The 18,644-nt window shown below is 54.5% G+C and overlaps 1 protein-coding gene across 1 annotated transcript; it reads left to right on the top strand.

Annotated features, from left to right (window-relative positions):
- The first annotated feature begins 664 nt into the window (after positions 1 to 664).
- BCORL1 (BCL6 corepressor like 1) lies at positions 665 to 17,841 on the top strand. The gene is made up of 13 exons (XM_088527458.1): positions 665 to 792; positions 3,186 to 3,276; positions 3,558 to 6,128; positions 6,503 to 6,668; positions 6,941 to 7,021; positions 7,239 to 7,733; positions 11,508 to 11,737; positions 11,849 to 12,055; positions 12,148 to 12,314; positions 12,494 to 12,639; positions 13,593 to 13,670; positions 16,537 to 16,690; positions 17,497 to 17,841. The coding sequence occupies exons 1-13, from the start codon at positions 707 to 709 to the stop codon at positions 17,771 to 17,773; spliced, it is 4,749 nt and encodes a 1,582-aa protein (XP_088383584.1). The 5' UTR covers positions 665 to 706; the 3' UTR covers positions 17,774 to 17,841.
- The last annotated feature ends 803 nt before the right edge of the window (positions 17,842 to 18,644 follow it).

The following is an 18,644-nucleotide window of genomic DNA, read 5'->3' as shown; positions in this document are numbered from 1 at the left end:
ACCCAGCCGACAGTGTGCCTTGGATGCTCGCGAATCTTTGGATTTCCGTGCGTTTTTCCAGCCCGGACTCCTCCGAATGCCGGCACCTTCGCAAGCAGAGTGAGGCGACGCTCGCTTGGCAGCACGTCTGCCGGTGCAGCTTGGCAAACCTTTGCTCCCATCCGGGGTCCCTCGCGGCTGTTCTGCTGCTCTGAGTTTCCCCCCCGCGCCGGGGAAGCGGGAGCGCGCGGCGGAGCGCGCCGGTGGATTGCCGTAATACGAAACCTTGGGGCTGTCAGCGGTTTCAGCATCATTTTGCTCAAAGCTCCGGCTCGTGCCTCGCTCCCCTGTGCTCGAGGTCCCTCTCGCGTCAGAGGGAAAGCCGGCGGGGGGATCTTTCAACGAATACGTGCGAAGGCGCCAGTGGGAATAGCCTCGGGGTAGCCTGTGGTTTGGAGGTAAAAAGAGAGAGAGAGAAAAAAAAAGTTGTTTAATAAGAGTGGGATGTGGGTTCGGTGCGGAAGCGCGGCGCGTTTCTTCTAGACATTTCTATTTTTTCCAGCATGCCAGGCATCGGACCCAGTGTGCCTGATGGGAAAGCTGGGGATAACTCAAGCAAACGGAAGTGTCCCAGAGAGCCTTACCCACCCTCCACTTTTTTTTTGTTTTTGCAGGCAGAGGGGCTCCTCGAGCCCCAGTAGGTCCCGGCGGGTGACAAGCAGCTGTCATGATCTCGACAGCACCTCTCTACAGCGGGGTGCACAACTGGACCAGCGCGGAGCGCATTCGCATGTGCGGCCTCAACGAGGAGAGGTGAGGTGCGTGGGTGGCTCGGCGGGGCGAGCAGGGCACGAGTCCGGTGCCTGCGGAGAGCCCGCCGGGGCGCGTTTTCCCAGGATTCGGCCCGGCTGAGGGAAACGGCTGCGGGGTTAAAAGTGCCATTCGCCTGGTGGTGCCCGCATCCAGTGCCCCGGCACGGAGAGGAGCATGCAGCTACGTGTAGCCACGTTGTATTTCTGGTGCTTATGGGTTGTTGTGAGGCCGTTTGGGGCTTTCGGTGGTGCTACTGGGTTTCATTGGAGCTGTGCAACTGTCCGTACAAGAACTGGGGAAGGAAACAGCTTGACCCGCTATGAGCCAAGCTGTTAAGAAAAGCTTTTGGTGACCCAGGAGGGTTAGAATAGACTGAACGATTAGATGGGAGAGTTGTGACATGCCACCAACTAGGAGATTAGGGAGGATTAGTGGCTGGGAGGCAGAATTGATCGAGGCGGGTCCCCAGCCCGTCCCGTGGCATTGCAGCACCCATTTATTCCTGCAGCTTTGGGCTATCGCTCTCCAAACGAGCACATTTGGGGCATCCCCACAGTTACGGGCGACTGCCAGGGCTGCCAAGGCTGCCCGGGGTCAGCGACGGCGTGCGCCGACTTCCCGTGCTCAGGGTGCCTCTGGCAGCAGCTCCTCCGAGAGGCCGGCAGCGGGATGGGGAAGAGCTGAGACTCCCATTCGGGGCGGAAACGGGGACGGAGCTCATCTTCACCCCTCTGCAAGCTGCACGGCCGCAGATAAGGGCCGAGGCTGGCGCACGCTCCCGCCTCGCCTGAGCCGCTCGCTCGGAGCTGCTGCGCGTCCCTATCGGGCACAGCGGCGCTGGGGGGGACCCAGGCGAGCCGCGGCTGCGAGCTGGGCGGCGAGCTGGGCTCCTGCGGCGCGGAGCCGCTCCCGGCCCCGGGCCCGGATAAGGTCCGGACGGGAGGGAACGGGCCGGCGGGAAGGAAGGGGTCCGCGCCGGGCGGGCGCCCGCGTCGGGAGCGGGCGGGACACGCGCAGCCCGGCGCCCCGCGCGGCAGGACCGGCGCTGCGGAGCGGAGCGGCCCGCGGCCCCGGGCGCCTCCCCGGCGCGGCCCGGCCCGGCGCGGCGCGGCGCGGCCCGGCCCGGCCCGGCCCGGCCCGCTGGGCAGCTCCGCGGGCCGCCGCCTGCGCTCGCGCGCCCCCTGCCGCCCCGCCGCGGCGCCGCCCGCCCGTCCCCTCCCGCGGGGTGGAGCCGCCGCCGGGGCGGCGCGCGGGGCTCCGCGCCCCGGGCTCGGGCTGGGGCCGCGGTTCCCCCCGCCGTGTGTGCGCGGGGGAGCCGTGTCCTCCCGGCGCCGCCGCTGCCCGCAGTCCCACCCCCCTCAATAACCATCCTCTTAAGCCTCGGGCTGCTCGGCTAAGTTGGGGTGCCGAGGTAAGGGCGAGACGCAGGCCCTGCGCGGGGCGTCGTGCTCTGCAGGGCCGCGGAGGCCTCTCGAGGGACCGGGCTTCTGGCGGGGGCAGCGCCGAGGCAGTAGTTGGGCGAGATGGGGGACGCGGGGCCAGGCAGGGCCGCAGCGCTGTGGTGCCAAGGAGACACTGGCGTCGCTGGCATCCTGGGGCACAGGGAGGCCACGGAGGAGAGGGGCTGTTTTTATCCCCCGGTAGCAGCTTCTCTGATCCTTAGATGTTGGAGGCGTGTCCTCAGGTCAGTCTCCTGCCAGGGCAGATGTCTCGCGGGACAGGACACTGAGCACACAAGTGTCGTGTCTCCTCCAGTCTTCCTGCACATCACGAGCACAGGTTTTTCGACAGTATTTCCCATTTCCCTGCAGTTCACGACACTTATCCCAAGTGTATACTTTCTGTTCAGGAATCATTTTCCAAAGAGAAGCAGGTGAAACGTGCAGGCCAGCAGGACATGGCACATCAAGGGTGACCGGCTGCTTCGGTACGGGCTGAGCACCTTGGGCCTGAACCCTTGCAGTGCTGGAGAGAGATGTCCCGCGGGGACTGAACACACGCAACGCTGGTAGAGGCAGAGCTAGAGACTGCCTGGGCACATCCAGGGGCCTGGGGAAGGGCCTCTTTGGAAGGCAATGGCTGGAGGACACAGGAACGGTGACAAGGATGTGTGTGTGCAAGGACATGTGGGCAGGATGGGGCTGCGTGGGGACAACGGGACTGCAGATCTGTGCAGAACCTGCCTGGAAGTTGGAGGACATGAGAGAACGGGCTGCAATGCTTGTCAGGCCAGGGCGCCTTGGTGGGGCAGCCGTGCTGCTGAAACTGCCAAACTTCAGCAGACTTGGAGCTGCCCTGCCGAAGGCACACGAAGGCACAGGGGCACAGGGAAGGATGAGCTGCTCGGGGGATACCTCCGCCTTTTGTAACCCCGTGTCTTGTTCTTCACCTAGGAGAGCCCCACTTTCTGATGAAGAGTCTAAAACAAGCAGCTCCCAGCACTTGGGCTCTCAAGACTTTTGCGTCAGCAGCAGCCTTTCCAAGGTGAGCTCCTTGTGTGTGTGGCCGGGCCCAAGAAGTCACTTCTGTGATGGGGCAGGTGAAGCAAGAACGTTCATCCCAGTCTGAGCCCTCTGGGCTCTCTCTCCCAGAGGGATGTTCCTGGCTGCAGCATGGGAGAAGCAACACTCTGCTTTGGCAAAAGCTGTTCACTGCTTGCCCATACGTGGTCATCTCAATGTCTTGTGGGGCCCTATAGAGTGGAAGGTGTTGTCTCCTTCGCAGTTGTGCCACTCTAAGGAGCATCTTCTCCCTTCTTGCTGCAGGTGGAGCTCACAGCAGTCAGCGGTGGTGGCAGCAGTGCCCAGGGGCTGGATGCAGACGGCAAGGTGGAGGAACAGCTTGGTCCCCAACTGGAAGAGCAGCTGCCTGATCCCAACCCAAGCCCAGAGTGTGTGGGAAAGACTGTGAAAGAAGATGATGCCCTGGGCCCTCTGGCAAGCCAGGGGGATGGCAGAGGGCAAGAGCCAGCAATCCCCAGAGCTGCAGAGCAGGAGGGCACTGGTGCTGATGCTGCCCGCGCGCCTGCAGATGCTCACAGCGACAAGCAGGCCACTGCCCCTACAGCCTGCTCGGCAGCTCCAGGGAGCGAGCCGACTGCGAAGGAGAAAAGCACCCCAAGCACTGGAGCACAAGCACTGGGAGTGCTGGCGGAGGGGACATTATCCGTGGTTGCTTCCAGCTGCAACACCTCAGCCTCCAGTCCGGCTACTTTCACACTGAGTAGAGTGTGCTTTCCCACGTCTCAGGCCCCTGCTATGCAAAAAGTGCCCCTGTCTTTTCAACCTGGGGCAGTTCTGAGCCCAAGCCAGCCACTAGTGTACATCCCTCCACCCAGCTGTGGGCAGCCGCTCAGTGTGGCCACGCTCCCAAGTACCTTGGGAGTCTCCTCCACGCTCACCCTCCCTGTCTTGCCTTCCTATTTACATGACCGTTGCCTGCCAGGAATTATTGCTTCCCCAGAGCTGCGCTCCTACCCCTACACCTTCTCTGTGACCAGACCTTTGACTTCAGATGCCAAAGTGGTGTCTGTGGAGGTGAGTCAGCTCACCTGCTCTTCACCTTCGAGTGGAAGTGTTGCCCAAGCTGTGGCTGATGCTGCTCCTGCATCCACAGCTGGCTCTTCCCTCTCATCCAGCCAGCCTCCAGCAGCAGCCCCATGTGGAAGCAGTGCTCCTTCGTCAGGCACTGGTGCACACGCCAGAGCCCCGGGTGCTCCTGAGCCTCAGGCGCAGGGGGCTGCCACTTCACTTTCTCCTCTGAAGTCCCCTCCGCAGCTAGAGCGTGAGATGGTCTCTTCTCCGGAGTGCAGCGAGATGCCTCTCGATCTCTCCTCCAAGTCCAATCGCCAGAAACTGCCTCCACCCAGTCAGCGCAAGACACCTCCGATGCCCATCCTCACGCCCGTGCACACCAGCAGCAAAGCGCTGCTCACCACGGTCCTCTCCAAGTCGCAGCGTGCCGCCCAGAGCACCGGCAGCAGTGTCACCTCGTGCCTGGGCACCACCCCGCCTTTTGTCATCTTCCCCGAGTTCCTGCGTAACGGGGAACAGGGCTCCTGGGTGAAAAACACCACGCTCATCAGCACCATCCCCGGCACCTACGTCGGGGTGGCTAACCCTGTGCCCGCCTCGCTGCTCCTCAGCAAGGACCCCGGCGTCACCTTCAGCAGGGACCCTCGCCACCTTCCCAAGCAGGAGCCTATTTCCATCGTCGATCAGGGAGAGCCTCGTAATGCTGGGAATCCCTGCGGGAAGAAAGCCAGCCAGGGCAGTGCAGAGGGACAGCAGGATCCTGCTAAGAGACTTCTTCATGGCAGAGTTGCTTCAGGAGCTCCTTTGTGCCCATCCAAGGACATCTCTACTTGGAATCCTGGCCAGGCGAGTGTTTACCCCCGTTGCCCGGTAAATGGGAAACCTTCCAATCCTCAGCTTCTGCCTCTCGGCTGGTCTCCTTATCAAACGCCTCTGCTTTCGATCGGCATCTCCACCGTGGGGCAGCTGCCCCCAAACCAGAGCAGCGCCTGCAAGCCCGCTGGGGCAGGGGAGCTCCCGACGCTGCCCAGCGTGCAGCCCGCGGAGTCTGGCACGGCAGCCCAGAGCACACCCGAGGGGCTGCCCAGGCTCCCATCTCTGGAAGCTGCCTCCAAGGGCAAGAACTGCCGGAATGTGCCCAAACTGTACGAGGAGCCTGCCAACCCAGCCCCCATGAATGCGGCTCCGGCCCTTCAGGCCAGTCCTGTGGACGTGAAAGGGGGAAAGGGGAAGCCAGAAAACCCGCAGAAGAGTCAAGAGGGTGGTGAACCAGAGGCTGATTCCGGCAAGGAGAGCAACGTACAGACTGAGGCTCCCCCAGGGAGCTGTAGCCTCAAACAGTCGGATGCAAAGCCTAAAAACCAGGTGCTGGCAGCCTATTTGTCTCACGACCTGCCCGCAGTAGGGCAGCAGAGCCAGCGAACGATTTCGGAGGGGCCTGGTGCCCCCGCGGAGAGTCAGCGCAAGGAAGGGGGCTGTGAGGGCTCCCAGGAGCAGCCGGCTGCGGAGCCACCCCAGTGCGTGCGTCAGGTGGATCTGTGCAGGGTCAAGAAGGAGCGAGTGGAGTGTGACATGTCGTTCCCTCCCGCAGCCTGCCTGCGAGCTGGGGCTGCTGCCCAGGCCTTTCCTGAGGTCAAGCTCAAGGCTGCGGGCCAAATCAAACAAGAGGGCAGCGCGCGCTGCAAGACCAAGCGGCAGCATGATGGGGATATCAAGCAGCCTCACAAGAGACTCAAATGCAAAGCCCAGGACAGTGAGGAGCCTGCAAGCAGATCAGGGAGCCGGAACGTGCATGGCAGGAAGGTGGGTGAGAGGTTGCGAGGAACGGTCTCCAAAGCCCAGGAGGGGGGTAGCTGCCAGGTGTGGGCTCTGTTCGGTTATCAAAGAGGTTAGGAGTGAGGAAGCAGCTCTCACTGGTGAGAGCAGCTCACTGCACAGAGCTGGGGCTTCTTGGTGTTAACCTGATAGTGGATTAATATCTGAAAGACCAGGATCTATAGGCTTTCTTAGGCAAATTCTGCATATCTGCAAATTCCTGTGTTGTATGTGGGGGTCAAAGATGCTGAAGGGCAGCAGCATTGACTGGGGTGGGACAGCATTTTGACCTCCCTTCTCCTTAGCTCCTCCAGCACGGTCTGTTGGCAGTGCAAGCTTCAACCTGCGTCTTCCATTCGCAGTGGCGAAAACACCACGATGACCTGCACGAAATCAGCCAGCGAGAAGGCCGAGCTGGCCTGGGGTCAGTGAAAGATCACAACAGCCTCAGACTGAAGCGTAAGCGCAGGCGGCCGTCGAAGACAGAGTTCCCATCACCAGCACATCGCGGGGACAGCCACGAGGAAGGTACTAATGTGACGTTAAGGTGACAATAGGTCCTCAGTCTGTCCAGCTGCACCACTTCCTTTAGCGCCAGCGCTCTCCTTCCGTGGAGCCAAACTGCAGTTCTCCTACAGCTGCGTGGCTCTGGAGCTGGGTGCTTCCCGCAGCGGATTGGGATTCTACATGGGGCTGAAATGTGGTGCTAGGCTGCCCTCACCAGGCCTGCAGTTTTGCTTGTGCAAAATCCCCTCTGCCTTTTCGTGGCTTTGTTCCTCAAGGCTCTGTTATCCCAACAGGTTGCCTTGAGAAGAAGCCCAAGAACAACTTCCGTGATTTCATTCCAGTGGTGCTGAGCAGCCGGACGCGGAGTCAATCAGGTGAGTCTTTGCCACGGGTTCCTGGACACGGAGGCATCGCTGCTGAGCAAGGGCAGGGTACGCTGCTGCCCTGCCTGATTGAACGAGTCCTGGGGTGGAATGGGAGCACTTCTCCTTCTGCATGGCCTCGTTTCTGTCTTCTGTCCTGCCCCAAAGGGCTTTCTCTTGCTGATGCCCTTGGCTTTTCTTGTCAGTTAGAAATTTCACTTTCTTTCAGGAAGCATTGCTGGCTCTTCTGCTGGCTTGACGGGGGAGTGTGATGCAACTGGTCAGGAGATTTTACCGTTGGAAGAGGATCAGGAAGAAGAAGAAGAGGAGGAGGAGGAGGAGGAGGAAGAAGAAGAAGAGGACGAGGAGGAGGAGGAAGAAGAAGAGGAGGAGGACGAGGAGGAGGAGGAGGAAGATACATCCTTGAAATGTCGCAAGCTGCGAAAATCCCACAAGACATCGCGCTATCACAGTCGCAGGGCCAGGGACAGGTCTCTGTCAGAGAGGAGCAGCTGCCACTTGCGGAGGGCCCGGGACCAGCCCTGGAGAGTGGAAGCGCCCAGGCAACTGTGGGAGCCCAACGAGGAGGAAGACGACGACAGCTACATCAGAAGAAAGAAAAGGAGACGGCAGAAAAGTCGGAAATACCAAACAGGGGAATATTTGACCGAGCGAGAGGAGGAACAAGTGGGCTACCCTCACAGGAGGCGAAAATCCAAAGCAGGTACAGCCTGGGAAGAGGTGTCAGGTACTATGCACCTGGACCCTAGGCCATATGCATATATAAATATATGCATATATATATATATATAGTGATGGATTTTGTCGTTACAGCTAAGGGTAGTCACTTCAGCTGGTCAGCTCTTTAAGGCATATTTGCAGTATGTTTTAGGGTAGGGAACACCTCCTTGTGTGGTTAATTTGGTACTGATGCTACCCTTGGATCAAGGCAGAATTGGAGCAAACAGCATAGTAAATTTTTTTCCTAGATAAGCACAGACCCCTGGGAGGTCTTCTACATTCCTGGCTAAAATAGAGAGAGGTGTTTAAGTTTTGTTTTGTTCAATCAAGTTAACTTGCAAGTCTGCACTGCAGAGGGAGAGGGAGAAGATTGACAAAGTCAGCGTGTTGCACATGGTGCTGTGGTTCATATTTGCAGCTTTGCTAAGAGGAGAAGTCTCTGCTGCTGCCTGTCGTGCTGCCTTTGGTACATGTTTCCTTCTATAACTGCAATATCTCCTTCAATAACTCCTTCAAAACTAAATCTATGTGATCTCTATTTCCCTGAGGTTTAGTGGTCTCCTTTTCCTGGATGTTTTGAGTTATCCAACTACCAGCCAGCTGTCTCTGTCCGTTCAGAGGTATTTTGAGATGGTTGGAAGCAAGGATGGTGTTCATCCATACATGTCCAAATGTGTGTGTTGACACCAGGTACGTGTTGCTCTGCCTGAGCTCTCCTGCAGGTTACTTCTAGCCGTGTTGCAGAAGAGCCTGTCCCTGCCGCAGTGTCTTTCTGTGCCCAGCCAGGCAGTGACATATGTACCTGTTGCCTTCTGCCACACCACCTCAGCGCTCAGGCTGACGGTCCTCAGGAGAAGCTGAGATACTGCAAAGGGGCAGCCTCAGTGAGGTTGGGTTGGAAAGCCAGGGTGCTGTGATTCCAAGATCTTGTTCCCTGCATGGTCTGAATCAAGCAGCTGACCAGATGTGATTTTTTTCAATGAATGTGCTTTCTTTAAAGGTAAGACTGTTGACTGGGATGCTTAGTTAGCACAATGCCTGCTAAACTCTGTTGTTTCAGGTTGGTCACAGGGTTTCTCTTGTCTCCTACCTCTCAGTATGTCTAAAAATCTGCTCTGGGCTGTCCAGAGCGGGTGGGAAGCCAACTGGGCATTTGCTTTTCTTACTGGTGTCTCTGTAGTCTCAGATTTGTGTGCTTTTAGACCACTTTCCTCCTACTATGTGCTTTCCAAAGCTTTGTGTGGAGTCAGTGGCAAAGTTTCTAATCGTCTTCTTGGCATTTTTGCATTGCTTTCTATGAAGTCTCTTACACCATCTCCCACTGAAGTTCAGCAACATTTGGAGGGATTTCTTTTCTTTCAGGTATCTGATGTCCACCTCAAAGGTGTCTGTCCTCTCTCAAGAGTGCTTCCATAGCCGGCTTCCCTCAGATACTGTGTGGTTACTTTGTTTTCAGATGCTTGAGCTTCTTTATTTTGGATTCTGGTTCAGCTCACGACCTAGAGGCATTCCTGCCTTTAGAGATTAGGACACAGGCTTTACCCTGGTATTGTAAGGTGGCTGAAAGGCTCAAGAGGGAGATGAGGCCAAGTTGCATCTTTGGAGAACTGCTGCATGCAGTACTAGCTAAAGACTCTGCATCATCTTTAGATATGAGCTGCAGGGATCCCCTAGCAAACACCTGATTTGTTGTGGCCAGATCCCCTCCAGGGATGGAGTGAGCTCTTAAAATAAGATCATCACTTAGGGCATGGTTGCTGATACCACCTCATCATCCAAGCGTAGCCAGAAAACAATCAGGAACCTTAGCTTCAAGGCAGCTGGATAGAGAAGGCTACGTTCCTCTGATGGTAAAGGTAGTATTTTCATCCTCTGGAACAGTCTCTTCTCTCTGACCAACACTCCCTTGAATTTGAGCAGACAGCTTTGAGCAGCTGGGCTGAGCATTCACGTGCAAACACGTTCTTTGGCGCTTTAGTGGTGGTCATATCAAGCATGAAGGGAGGGCACACAATTTTTTGGTTTTTTTTCACTGCTTTCTCTTAAGGCACCAGCCAGAGACATGGTTCTTCTTCATTCCGTTCCCCACTCCTCATAGGCTGACACCATTTCCTCTCTGTTTCCTCCCTGTAGGCAGCTGTTCATCCATGAGAGCTTGTTCTCTTACACAGATGTGTTTCCTGCCAAATGAGGTGTATTAAATACTATGTTCATGGGATGATTTAAAAATCTTGGTCTAAAGCAAACAGACCTCCTGCGCATTGGCAGAAGGAATTGGATATCAGGGAACATTTAAAAGGGGGAAGTATCTCAACTTCTTGTATACTGCCGTCCTTCTGTAGTTACCAATTTCTTGGTTAAGGACATCCAATTTGTTGTACAGTGTGAGGCTAGGGCCCATCTAGCCTGCTCTTCTTCTGTGGGATCTTTTGTGGGTTCTTCAAGTGTTTGTTGCCCATAAACTCTTACTCGTCCTGCTCATATCATCCACGTCCACCACCTCAGGTGGTAGCAAATCCCTGAAGTTCTCTCCATGCCTAACAAAGTATTTTCTTTTATAATTTTGGAGAGTGCCCCTACCTCTTATATAGCACAGTTGTGTGAGTGAGGTTTCTGCATTCAGCTGATCTGTCCCTCCATGATTCTGTGAGCCTTGATCACCTCTTCCTTAGGCTTCCCGACAGTTTGAGGAGTCGCAGCCCTCTCAAAAGGCAGGTTTTCCATCCCTCGCCTGTTTTAGTTGCCTTTCTTCACCACTGCTCCATCCTTCCTGAGATGTGGAGACCCGGGTAGCACACACCACTAAAGATGTGCAGGCATCGCGCAAGTCACTGGTATTTATGACACTTTACCTTCTCATACCATACTTTTATTTTCTTGTTACTGTCATGCCCTTGCAAGGGTCTGTTGCTATTTGAGTGAACTAGAGCGCATGTCCTTGCGCGATGTTTAGGACTCTAATGAACAACCCTGCAGTTTCGCGTAATGCGAGGAAGAAAAGCTTGAATTTCCCTTGAGACCTCGTGCTACTTCCTGCCTGCCTGCATATTAAATTAAAACTTGAATATGCTTCTTAAGGGTAGGACATGAGAGGGCAGGGCAGGGTCTGATTTTGTAGGCAGCAAAATAACAACTGTTCTGGGTGCAGAGGGTATACATGCCCAAATTTTCTTTCTCCCTGAGGGGTGTCCCCAGGTGAGACCTGCTTAGTTTTGAAGACACTGGGGCAGATATATGGCAGCGTGCAGCAACCACATTTTCCCAGGAAGCAGGCTGACAAGCTGGACTCTGTCCTACTGGGTCTCTGCCAAGGTGACCCTGAGCCACCTACTGTCCATAACGAGGCCTGCACGGAGCCCGTTCCTGCCGGACCGAGACGTGGGCCTTGCGTGTCACCAATGCAAAGCTCTGCATCTGCAAAGCTCTGCTTTGCATTGGTGACACGCAAGGCCCACGTCTCGGTCCTGCAGGAATGGGATCCATGCAGGTCTTGGTAGGAATGGGCTTTCAGACCCTGACAGCTGCCTGACATGGTGCATCCTGTGCTTATCCGAGTCCATCCCTGCTGGGTAGAACCCATGTGCTCACCCTGCTTGTTCCTACTGCGTTGACTCTACCGTGAGTCTGGATTTCTGTGTTTGTAGCCATCAGAAACTTGCAGGGATTAGTTTGTTTTGAGTGGTGGGCAGAGATCAGGGCTGCCGCTGCCCTTTTGTTCTGCACTGGTAGAAGCTCCTCATTCCCGTTTCTCTCTTAGATTTTAGGCACCGGAAGCAGAAGGAGTCAGGGCAGGGCAAAGGCGTGGAGCTGCGACTGAGAAGTAGGCTCTCCCCGTCTCCCCGCAAGTCTCAAGGACGCGCAGACTTCCGAAATGGCTTTTACCTGGAGCACTCGGATGGCTCTCCCACCCAAGAAGAGCTGGAGAAGCCATCAGGAAAGCGCAAATGCAAAACCAAACACCTGGCAGGGATCTGTGACGAGGGCAAGGTAAGGCTTAGGCTGACGAGGAGGATGCTCAATGTGGGCAGGAGCAGGATGGACGTTCCTGTTAATAACCGTGGCTGCATGTGCCAAGGAGCCCTATTCATTCTTTTCCAGATGAAAGGATGCTGGAATCAGCCCAAAACGCGCTCTCCGAAGAAGCCTCAGGACTCGTGGCCAGTTTGTAAGTCCCATCAGGCCAGCCCAGAGACTTCCCCCGAGTTACCCGTGGCCCAGCACATTCCTCCTGAAGCTCGGCGGCTGATCGTGAACAAAAATGCAGGGGAGACCCTTCTGCAGAGAGCAGCCCGCCTGGGCTACAAGGTGAATTTTGGTGGATTTTGCTTCTCTATGGCCTGTGCTGCCCCTTTTTGATTTGTGTCTAACCAGGCCTGCGCTGGATCTTGTTCCTGCAGGACGTAGTGCTCTACTGCCTGCAGAAGAAGAGCAGCGACGTGAACCACCGTGACAACGCTGGCTACACAGCTCTGCACGAGGCCTGTGCGCGGGGCTGGATCGATATCCTGCATATTCTGCTGGAACACGGCGCCAACGTGAACTGCAGTGCACAGGATGGCACAAGGCAAGTCAGCAAGAAGGGGGAACAGCAGCGAAGTCCTGACCGGCATGGGGCAGTGAGCAAGGGGTGGTTTTCCAGGAAGAACCAACAGCCATCCCTTGATTTGTCTTAACAAGGAACAAACAGGTTGTTTGCTTTGTGCCTTCTGATCTCTGTATCTGCTAATGCTTCCATCCTTACAGGCCTGTCCACGATGCAGTAGCAAATGACAACCTGGAAACCATGTGGCTTCTACTCTCCTATGGTGCTGATCCCACTCTGGCCACGTACTCCGGACAGACAGCCGTGAAGCTTGCCACCAGCGAAGTGATGAAGCGCTTCCTCTGCGGTAGGTGCAAGTCCCGGGGTGGCAGCGCTTCCCTCCTTGCTCTTATGGCAGCACATGGGACCAAATCTGGGTGTTCAGGGGTTGAGAAGGGCTTGAGCAGCAGGGACTGAATAATTTTAGCTCTACCGGGTCTCATGTGTGTCTTTTTACAACACAACCTCTAATTATAGAAATGTATACCGTTTTTTGAAGAAGGTACAAGTAACTTTCTAGTCTTTAATGTACATGGCAAGAATGCTGGCAATGTTGTCATCACATAACTATGAAGACAGGGCTGTGGATGAAGGAAGAAGACACTGTGTTCAGCACCTGCAGTTCCTGGTTTACAGCATAGCCTAAACAAATGTATTTCTGCTGCCAAGTAATGATGCCATCACCTCTAAAACTGTTCTGCCCAAATGCTGCTTGCCTGGTGTTCGTGCAAAGGACCATTTTGCATTGCTGTCGCTGAGTGAAGCAGTGCTCACTTTCTGTGCTGTTACTGTAGAGTGTCGTGGCTCCAGCAGAACAGCAAAGAGGACAGAAGCAGCTCAAATTAGATGGTTCTTCTCATACAGATACAAAGGAGAGATTTCCTGGTTTTGATAAGGTCTGGTTTGCCAGCTCTCTGTGTGTCTTTGCTTCTCCAGGCTTAACTGCACACATGGTTGTTACAAGTACAATTTTGAACTTGAGACAATTCTAAGGACCCTCTTTTCCAGCCAAGTCAGCATTGCCAGTTGTGTTCCATGTTAACTTCTATTTAATCTTTTCAGTCCCAGGGCCATATTGTCCTCTCCTGAGTGAGGACACCCTTTTTGCAAGTTGTAGTTCAGCTTTTGCCGTAATGTCTAGCTGTAAAACAGGGTAAAACACTTCCACTGCTCTTCCCACGAGCAATAGATATGCACTCCGGGAACGTGCTTTGACCAGTAGATATACATTTTCCCTCTATTTTTTCTTTTTCTTCTTAGATTACCTTTCAGATCTCCAGGGCCGCACAGATGGGGATCCTCGAACAGCATGGGACTTCTACAGCAGCTCTGTGCTAGGTGAGTTCAGTCCCTTTTATTTACACCAGCAGAGCAGAAAGAAATCTGCTAGATAATGATGTGTCGCTCGCTAAGATTGTCTCTCAGCTTCTCTCCCAGCTCGTGTGGTACAAAGAGATCCCACCAATATGTTACATGCCAGGAGCTCCCACTGCTCCTGAAATGGAGTCTTTCTTTGGGAAGTGGCATGCATGGTTCCCTCTAAGTAAGGTGAAAACGGTTCAAGACTAGACTCTAACTGCTAGTGATTCCTGAGAGTCTCTGGGTCTCAATCATGGAGCAGGTTATTTTTGTCACGTTCCTTGTTACTCCCTTGCTAGCTGCTCATCAAGATAAATCCTAGGAAAGCAGAGGAAACTTCTATTTTATTGAGGTTCCCCAGGTTCCCAGAGCTGCCCATCCAGTGGGACAGCTGTGCCTTGGGGTTATGGGCTCCTCTCCTCTGCTTCAAAGGACATTTTCATTTTTTAAATTGTTCACTATATTATTCCAGCTCTGCCAGGATCCATGAATGGAGATGTTCTCGATCCAGTGGTTTGTCCCTCGCAACCACTTCCAAGACAGTAGATCATCACTGTAAAGTTTCCTGTAAAGACTTGGGTTATTTCTGCACTTAGCAAGCTCAAAGGCTGTTGATTTTATTTTTTTCCTATTGTCAGTTTTATATCTCATTTTAGAAGTGAAAAAAGTTGAATGCTTTCGGAAAGCTGATCTTGATAGAGGACGTATGCTTGGAAAGTCCTGATGTCTCTCCATTTCAGAACGGATGATATTCTGTATTTCTAAGAAAATTCTGTGTCTATTAGGCTTCTGCATCTTGGGCATGCTAAGGAAAGTGTCCAAACCAGAGCTTATTTCCTCTGTTTTTTTAGCTCTTGAAGTTATCACAATACTTTGTAAAAAAGTCCTCATTACCAAGAGAAAAATAGCTTTTATGGAACTGCAATATCTTAAAGATATTATGCCTTTAGATTTGTCACTGTCTGCCTCTTGGATTTCTCTGTTGATCAAGGAAGGAAAATTGTGTGTGGCTTTGTGGGTAAGAAGGTTTGGTCTTTGTGTTTACTAGTGCATGGCTGAGCTCTTTGTAACCCCGAGAGCTCGTGTTCTTGAGTCTGAGTATCTGCTTCGGTCCCATTCATCAGTGCCCATCATATTGCTCTTCCTGGACCTCAGTTATGCTCTTTGGAGGATTTCGTTTGAGGGTGGGAACAAGACTACATTTCCTGATAAGTTAAGCGCTTCTTCCACCGGGGCTTCATGCTAAATTGTAGCTGCTGTGAGTGGTGCCTCTGCTGAGTCTCTGTCATTTGCGTCGTGCCGTCTGTCAGACTTGGTCTTCCTTCGGTCCCGTGCTGCCTGAAGCCAGTTAAAAAGCCAGGCCAACGCAGCGTGCACATCCCTAGGAGCACCTCTTCATCCTCACACCAGTAGAAAGATCCTGTTGGTGTTTGTTGGGCTGGTGCTCACATCTCGGGAGCCTGAGGCTTTAACAGGTACCTTCACGCTCCACACAAAGGAAGAACTGTGGTCGCTTCCAGCCCCAGGTCGATGATCCCTGAGGATCTGTTTCATCTGCATCTAGATCAGCTGGCAGGAATAGTGAGGTGGCACTGTTGGTGGCACAAGATGCCCAAGCTAGCAACAGGGGTCTATTTTCTTCGTAGTGACATTTCTTGCATTTTTTATTATTTTGGGGGGATTTTTTTTTTCTTTTCTTCCTTGTCTTCAGGTCTTTTTTTCTATTAAAATAACATTCTTACCAGGTGCTGTATTTATTCATAGAGCAGTGTGGCACTGGGATCCTGTTCACACAGCATACCAGAAACTTTGCATAGCCTTTTCTTTTATGCATGGTGTTGAACTTCTCCATGATGGGTTTATTTGCTCACCAGCACATTTGCTGTGATTTCTCACTACAGAATCTAAACCTATTTTCTGAAAGTTTTCAGAGCTGTGTTATCTCAGCAGGACAAAAACATTTTGAAAACCCAAGGCTGTTCATACCTTTTGATAATAAAATCCTGACAGGAAGGTATTTTTCAGCCAGTGCTTTCCAAACTGGTGAATAGTGGACTTAACTGTGTTCAAATGGTTTCTGGATTGAATGTGCTGTCCTCCATCTTCTGTCAAGCAAATCCTGCTAGACATCGGCCTCCTCTTAGAAGAGCTTACGCCAGAAACGTTTGGGTCTGCTTCTCTGAAGTCATCCTTATTCCTGTTCTCTTGCATAAGTCTCTAGATCTGCTGCACGATCTGGTGGTACCGTCTTGTAGTCTCTGCATACCCACAGCTCCTGGTGTGCACCCCTACATAATCTTCTCACAGTTGTCAAGAGCAGGATCTGGTTGTAGAAGTGCTCAAAGAGGAGAGGACAGTGATGTCCTATATAGGAATTGTGGTCCTTAGAGATGCTGCTTCTGCTTGGCTCCTGCATCCATCTGCTTCCACACTGGTGCAGTTGCCTCTAGGCTGAGGATGGTTGTGGTGGCAAAGGAGTGGGGAAATGACAGCCCATTTCAGGAAGGGCCTGGGCTATCGGTGTGTGACTGAGCCAAGAAAACGGTCTGAAAACCGGTTGTACATGGACCTCACGTGTGGAACCAGTGCAAACCTGAATCTTACTATAACATAACGGGCTCTTTCAACCTAGCAGAGATGCAGAACAGTTTAGCATGTGTTCTCCAAACTGAAGGGCTGGAAAGAAAGTGCGAGGAGCCCCTGGGGTTTAGCTCTTGGATTTGCTGTGATGTCGTGGGCAGGTGCATATGGAAGTGTAGTAGTAACTGGTCGCTCCCCAGGGACCAGCATGTGCTGGCTGTAGTGAGACTGTGAATATTGCCAACATCCATCTTGCTCGTTTCAGAGGGGAAGGATGGCTTTGGATGTGATCTCCTGCTCAATCCTCCGGGAAGTTCAGACCAGGAGGAAGATGAGCAAGAATCGGACAACTTCATGTTTGAGTTCTCAGACAAGCCACTACTTCCCAGCTATAACCTCCAAGTGTCAGTCTCCCGGGGGTGAGTATCATTTCCTGGAACAGAGAGAATGTGGGGGGCACTAATGCTGCGGTTCCTGACTTGGATCTCCTTAGTTCAGCACTTAAAAGAAGTTTGATCATGTCCCCCAGAGGAGATGGAAAGGGGAGACAGACTGAGATGCATATGGATAAGGGCAGCAAGCAAGGAAAGACTCTTCTGGTTTAACATAGATGTTTTTCAAAAAGACCCCACAAAGCAATGCAAGTAAAACCAAAACTGTCTGGAAGGTATTTGGTTTCTGTCAGCTGCTTGGTGCATACCCCTTTCGATCGCTGTGGTCACAGCCCTGGCATCCCGTTTACAGGTGTGTCAGTCATCTGAGCTCCTCGAGGCATCTCAGATGGGAGTTTTCCTTCAAATTAGGATGAGAGATGCTGAGTTACAGACAGCCCCTTGTAAAAGCACTGGCAGTGTTTGGAAATGTGTGGCTCTCCAGGGAACCACTTGTAATTTTTCTGAAGAGCTCAGTCTGTGGGATGTTTTCTCCTGTGATCCTGCCCAGCGCATTCGGTTGCTGCACGGGGTCCCTAGGCCCTGCCTGGCAGGAAACCTCCCCTCCCCTCTCCCTCTGCTGTTGTTCATGGCCCCATTTTTGTCCTGTAATGGTTGGCAACACCTTGTGTTGCTGAGTGTGACTACATCATTTTCCTTCTGCCCTGGGAAAGTTGCATGAGGTCACAGCATTAGTGCTGTGGCAGGGGAAGGCCACCACGTGCTCCCCCAAGAGAGGTTTAGGTGGGAAAGGAGCCTGTGGAGCCCTCCTGACTCTCCTGCCTCCCTCGCAGGCCCTGCAACTGGTTCCTCTTCTCCGACGTTCTCAAGCGCCTGAAGCTCTCCTCCCGCATCTTCCAGGCCCGCTTCCCCCACTTCGAGGTTGCCACGCTGCCCAAGGCCGAGTTCCAGCGCCAGGTCGCCCTCAGCCAGGTGCTGGCTCAGGCCGAGGTGCCCGAGAGCCCCGAGCTGGCGCCGGGCGCTGCAGAGACAGTGGAGCTGGTGCGCTACGAGGCCGAGCTGCTGCAGCTGCTGGGCTCCGCCGTGGAGTACGAGGCCTGGAGCAGCTGACGGGGACGGGGCCGTTCCCTGCGTCACGAGGCAATAATAAGGACCAAGGGGAAGCAGCCCTCCCAGCGCCAGCAGTGGGGAGCCCGGGCCTTCCCCCCGGGGCGCCCAACCTCCAGCCAGGGAGAGAGGCCGCTGCCTCCACGGCCTTCCCAGGGGCCCCGCGGCAGGAGCGGCTCCCTGCCCGCCCCGTCCGGCTGCGCCGGGAGCCGAAGGCCTCTCCGGAGCGGGGGCTGCGTCAGCCGGAGCCCGCGGGGCAGCTGCCGCCTCTGGCCCCACTGAAGCGATGGGCGGCGGGCGGGCGCCTCGGCCCTCCCTGCCTGCGCCCGTGGAACTGCGCCTCTCTGCCCTCCCCCTCCCGACGTCTTCCATAGTATTTATTTAATTAGTATTTAATTTGTAATGTTTCCTTTGGGTTTATTTTTGTTTTTTGTTTGTTTGTTTTGCTGAGTCTGTATCACTGTGACGATGTGAGCTCCGCTCGGGCAGGGCGCTCGTCCCCGGCTCCTCTCCAGCACTCCCCCCGCCAGAGCGCCCGGCCCCGGCCGCTCCCTGTGGCGCCGCTGGGGGACAACCCCGGCCCCGGCTCCGGAGCCGCCTTCGCTGGGCTCCTTCCCGCTCTCCGGCGGCCGCAGCTCCCCCGGGCAGGGCCCGGCGCGCCGCCCGCTCCGTCCTCGCTCCGACGGGCCCTTCGCGCTCCAGCGGCCCCGCCGCTCCCCCGGGAGCTGTTCTGCAGGAGAGAGGGGGCCGCACGCGGCCGGCCCAGAGCAGGGCGGTGGCGCCGCGATGGTACAGTTTTATTGTACAGGTGCTAACAGGACTCTGGAGGATGGGACAATCTATTAATTTCTGTTTGTTTTTTTCCCCCCCTTTT

This window comes from Tinamus guttatus, unplaced genomic scaffold, assembly GCF_059628265.1.
Source record: "Tinamus guttatus ecotype Peru unplaced genomic scaffold, ASM5962826v1 Tinamus_guttatus_pri_ptg000287l, whole genome shotgun sequence".
Taxonomy (NCBI): Eukaryota; Metazoa; Chordata; class Aves; order Tinamiformes; family Tinamidae; genus Tinamus; species Tinamus guttatus.
The sequence above is the reverse complement of the archived record's forward strand: the minus strand, read 5'-3'. Positions and strand labels throughout refer to the sequence as shown.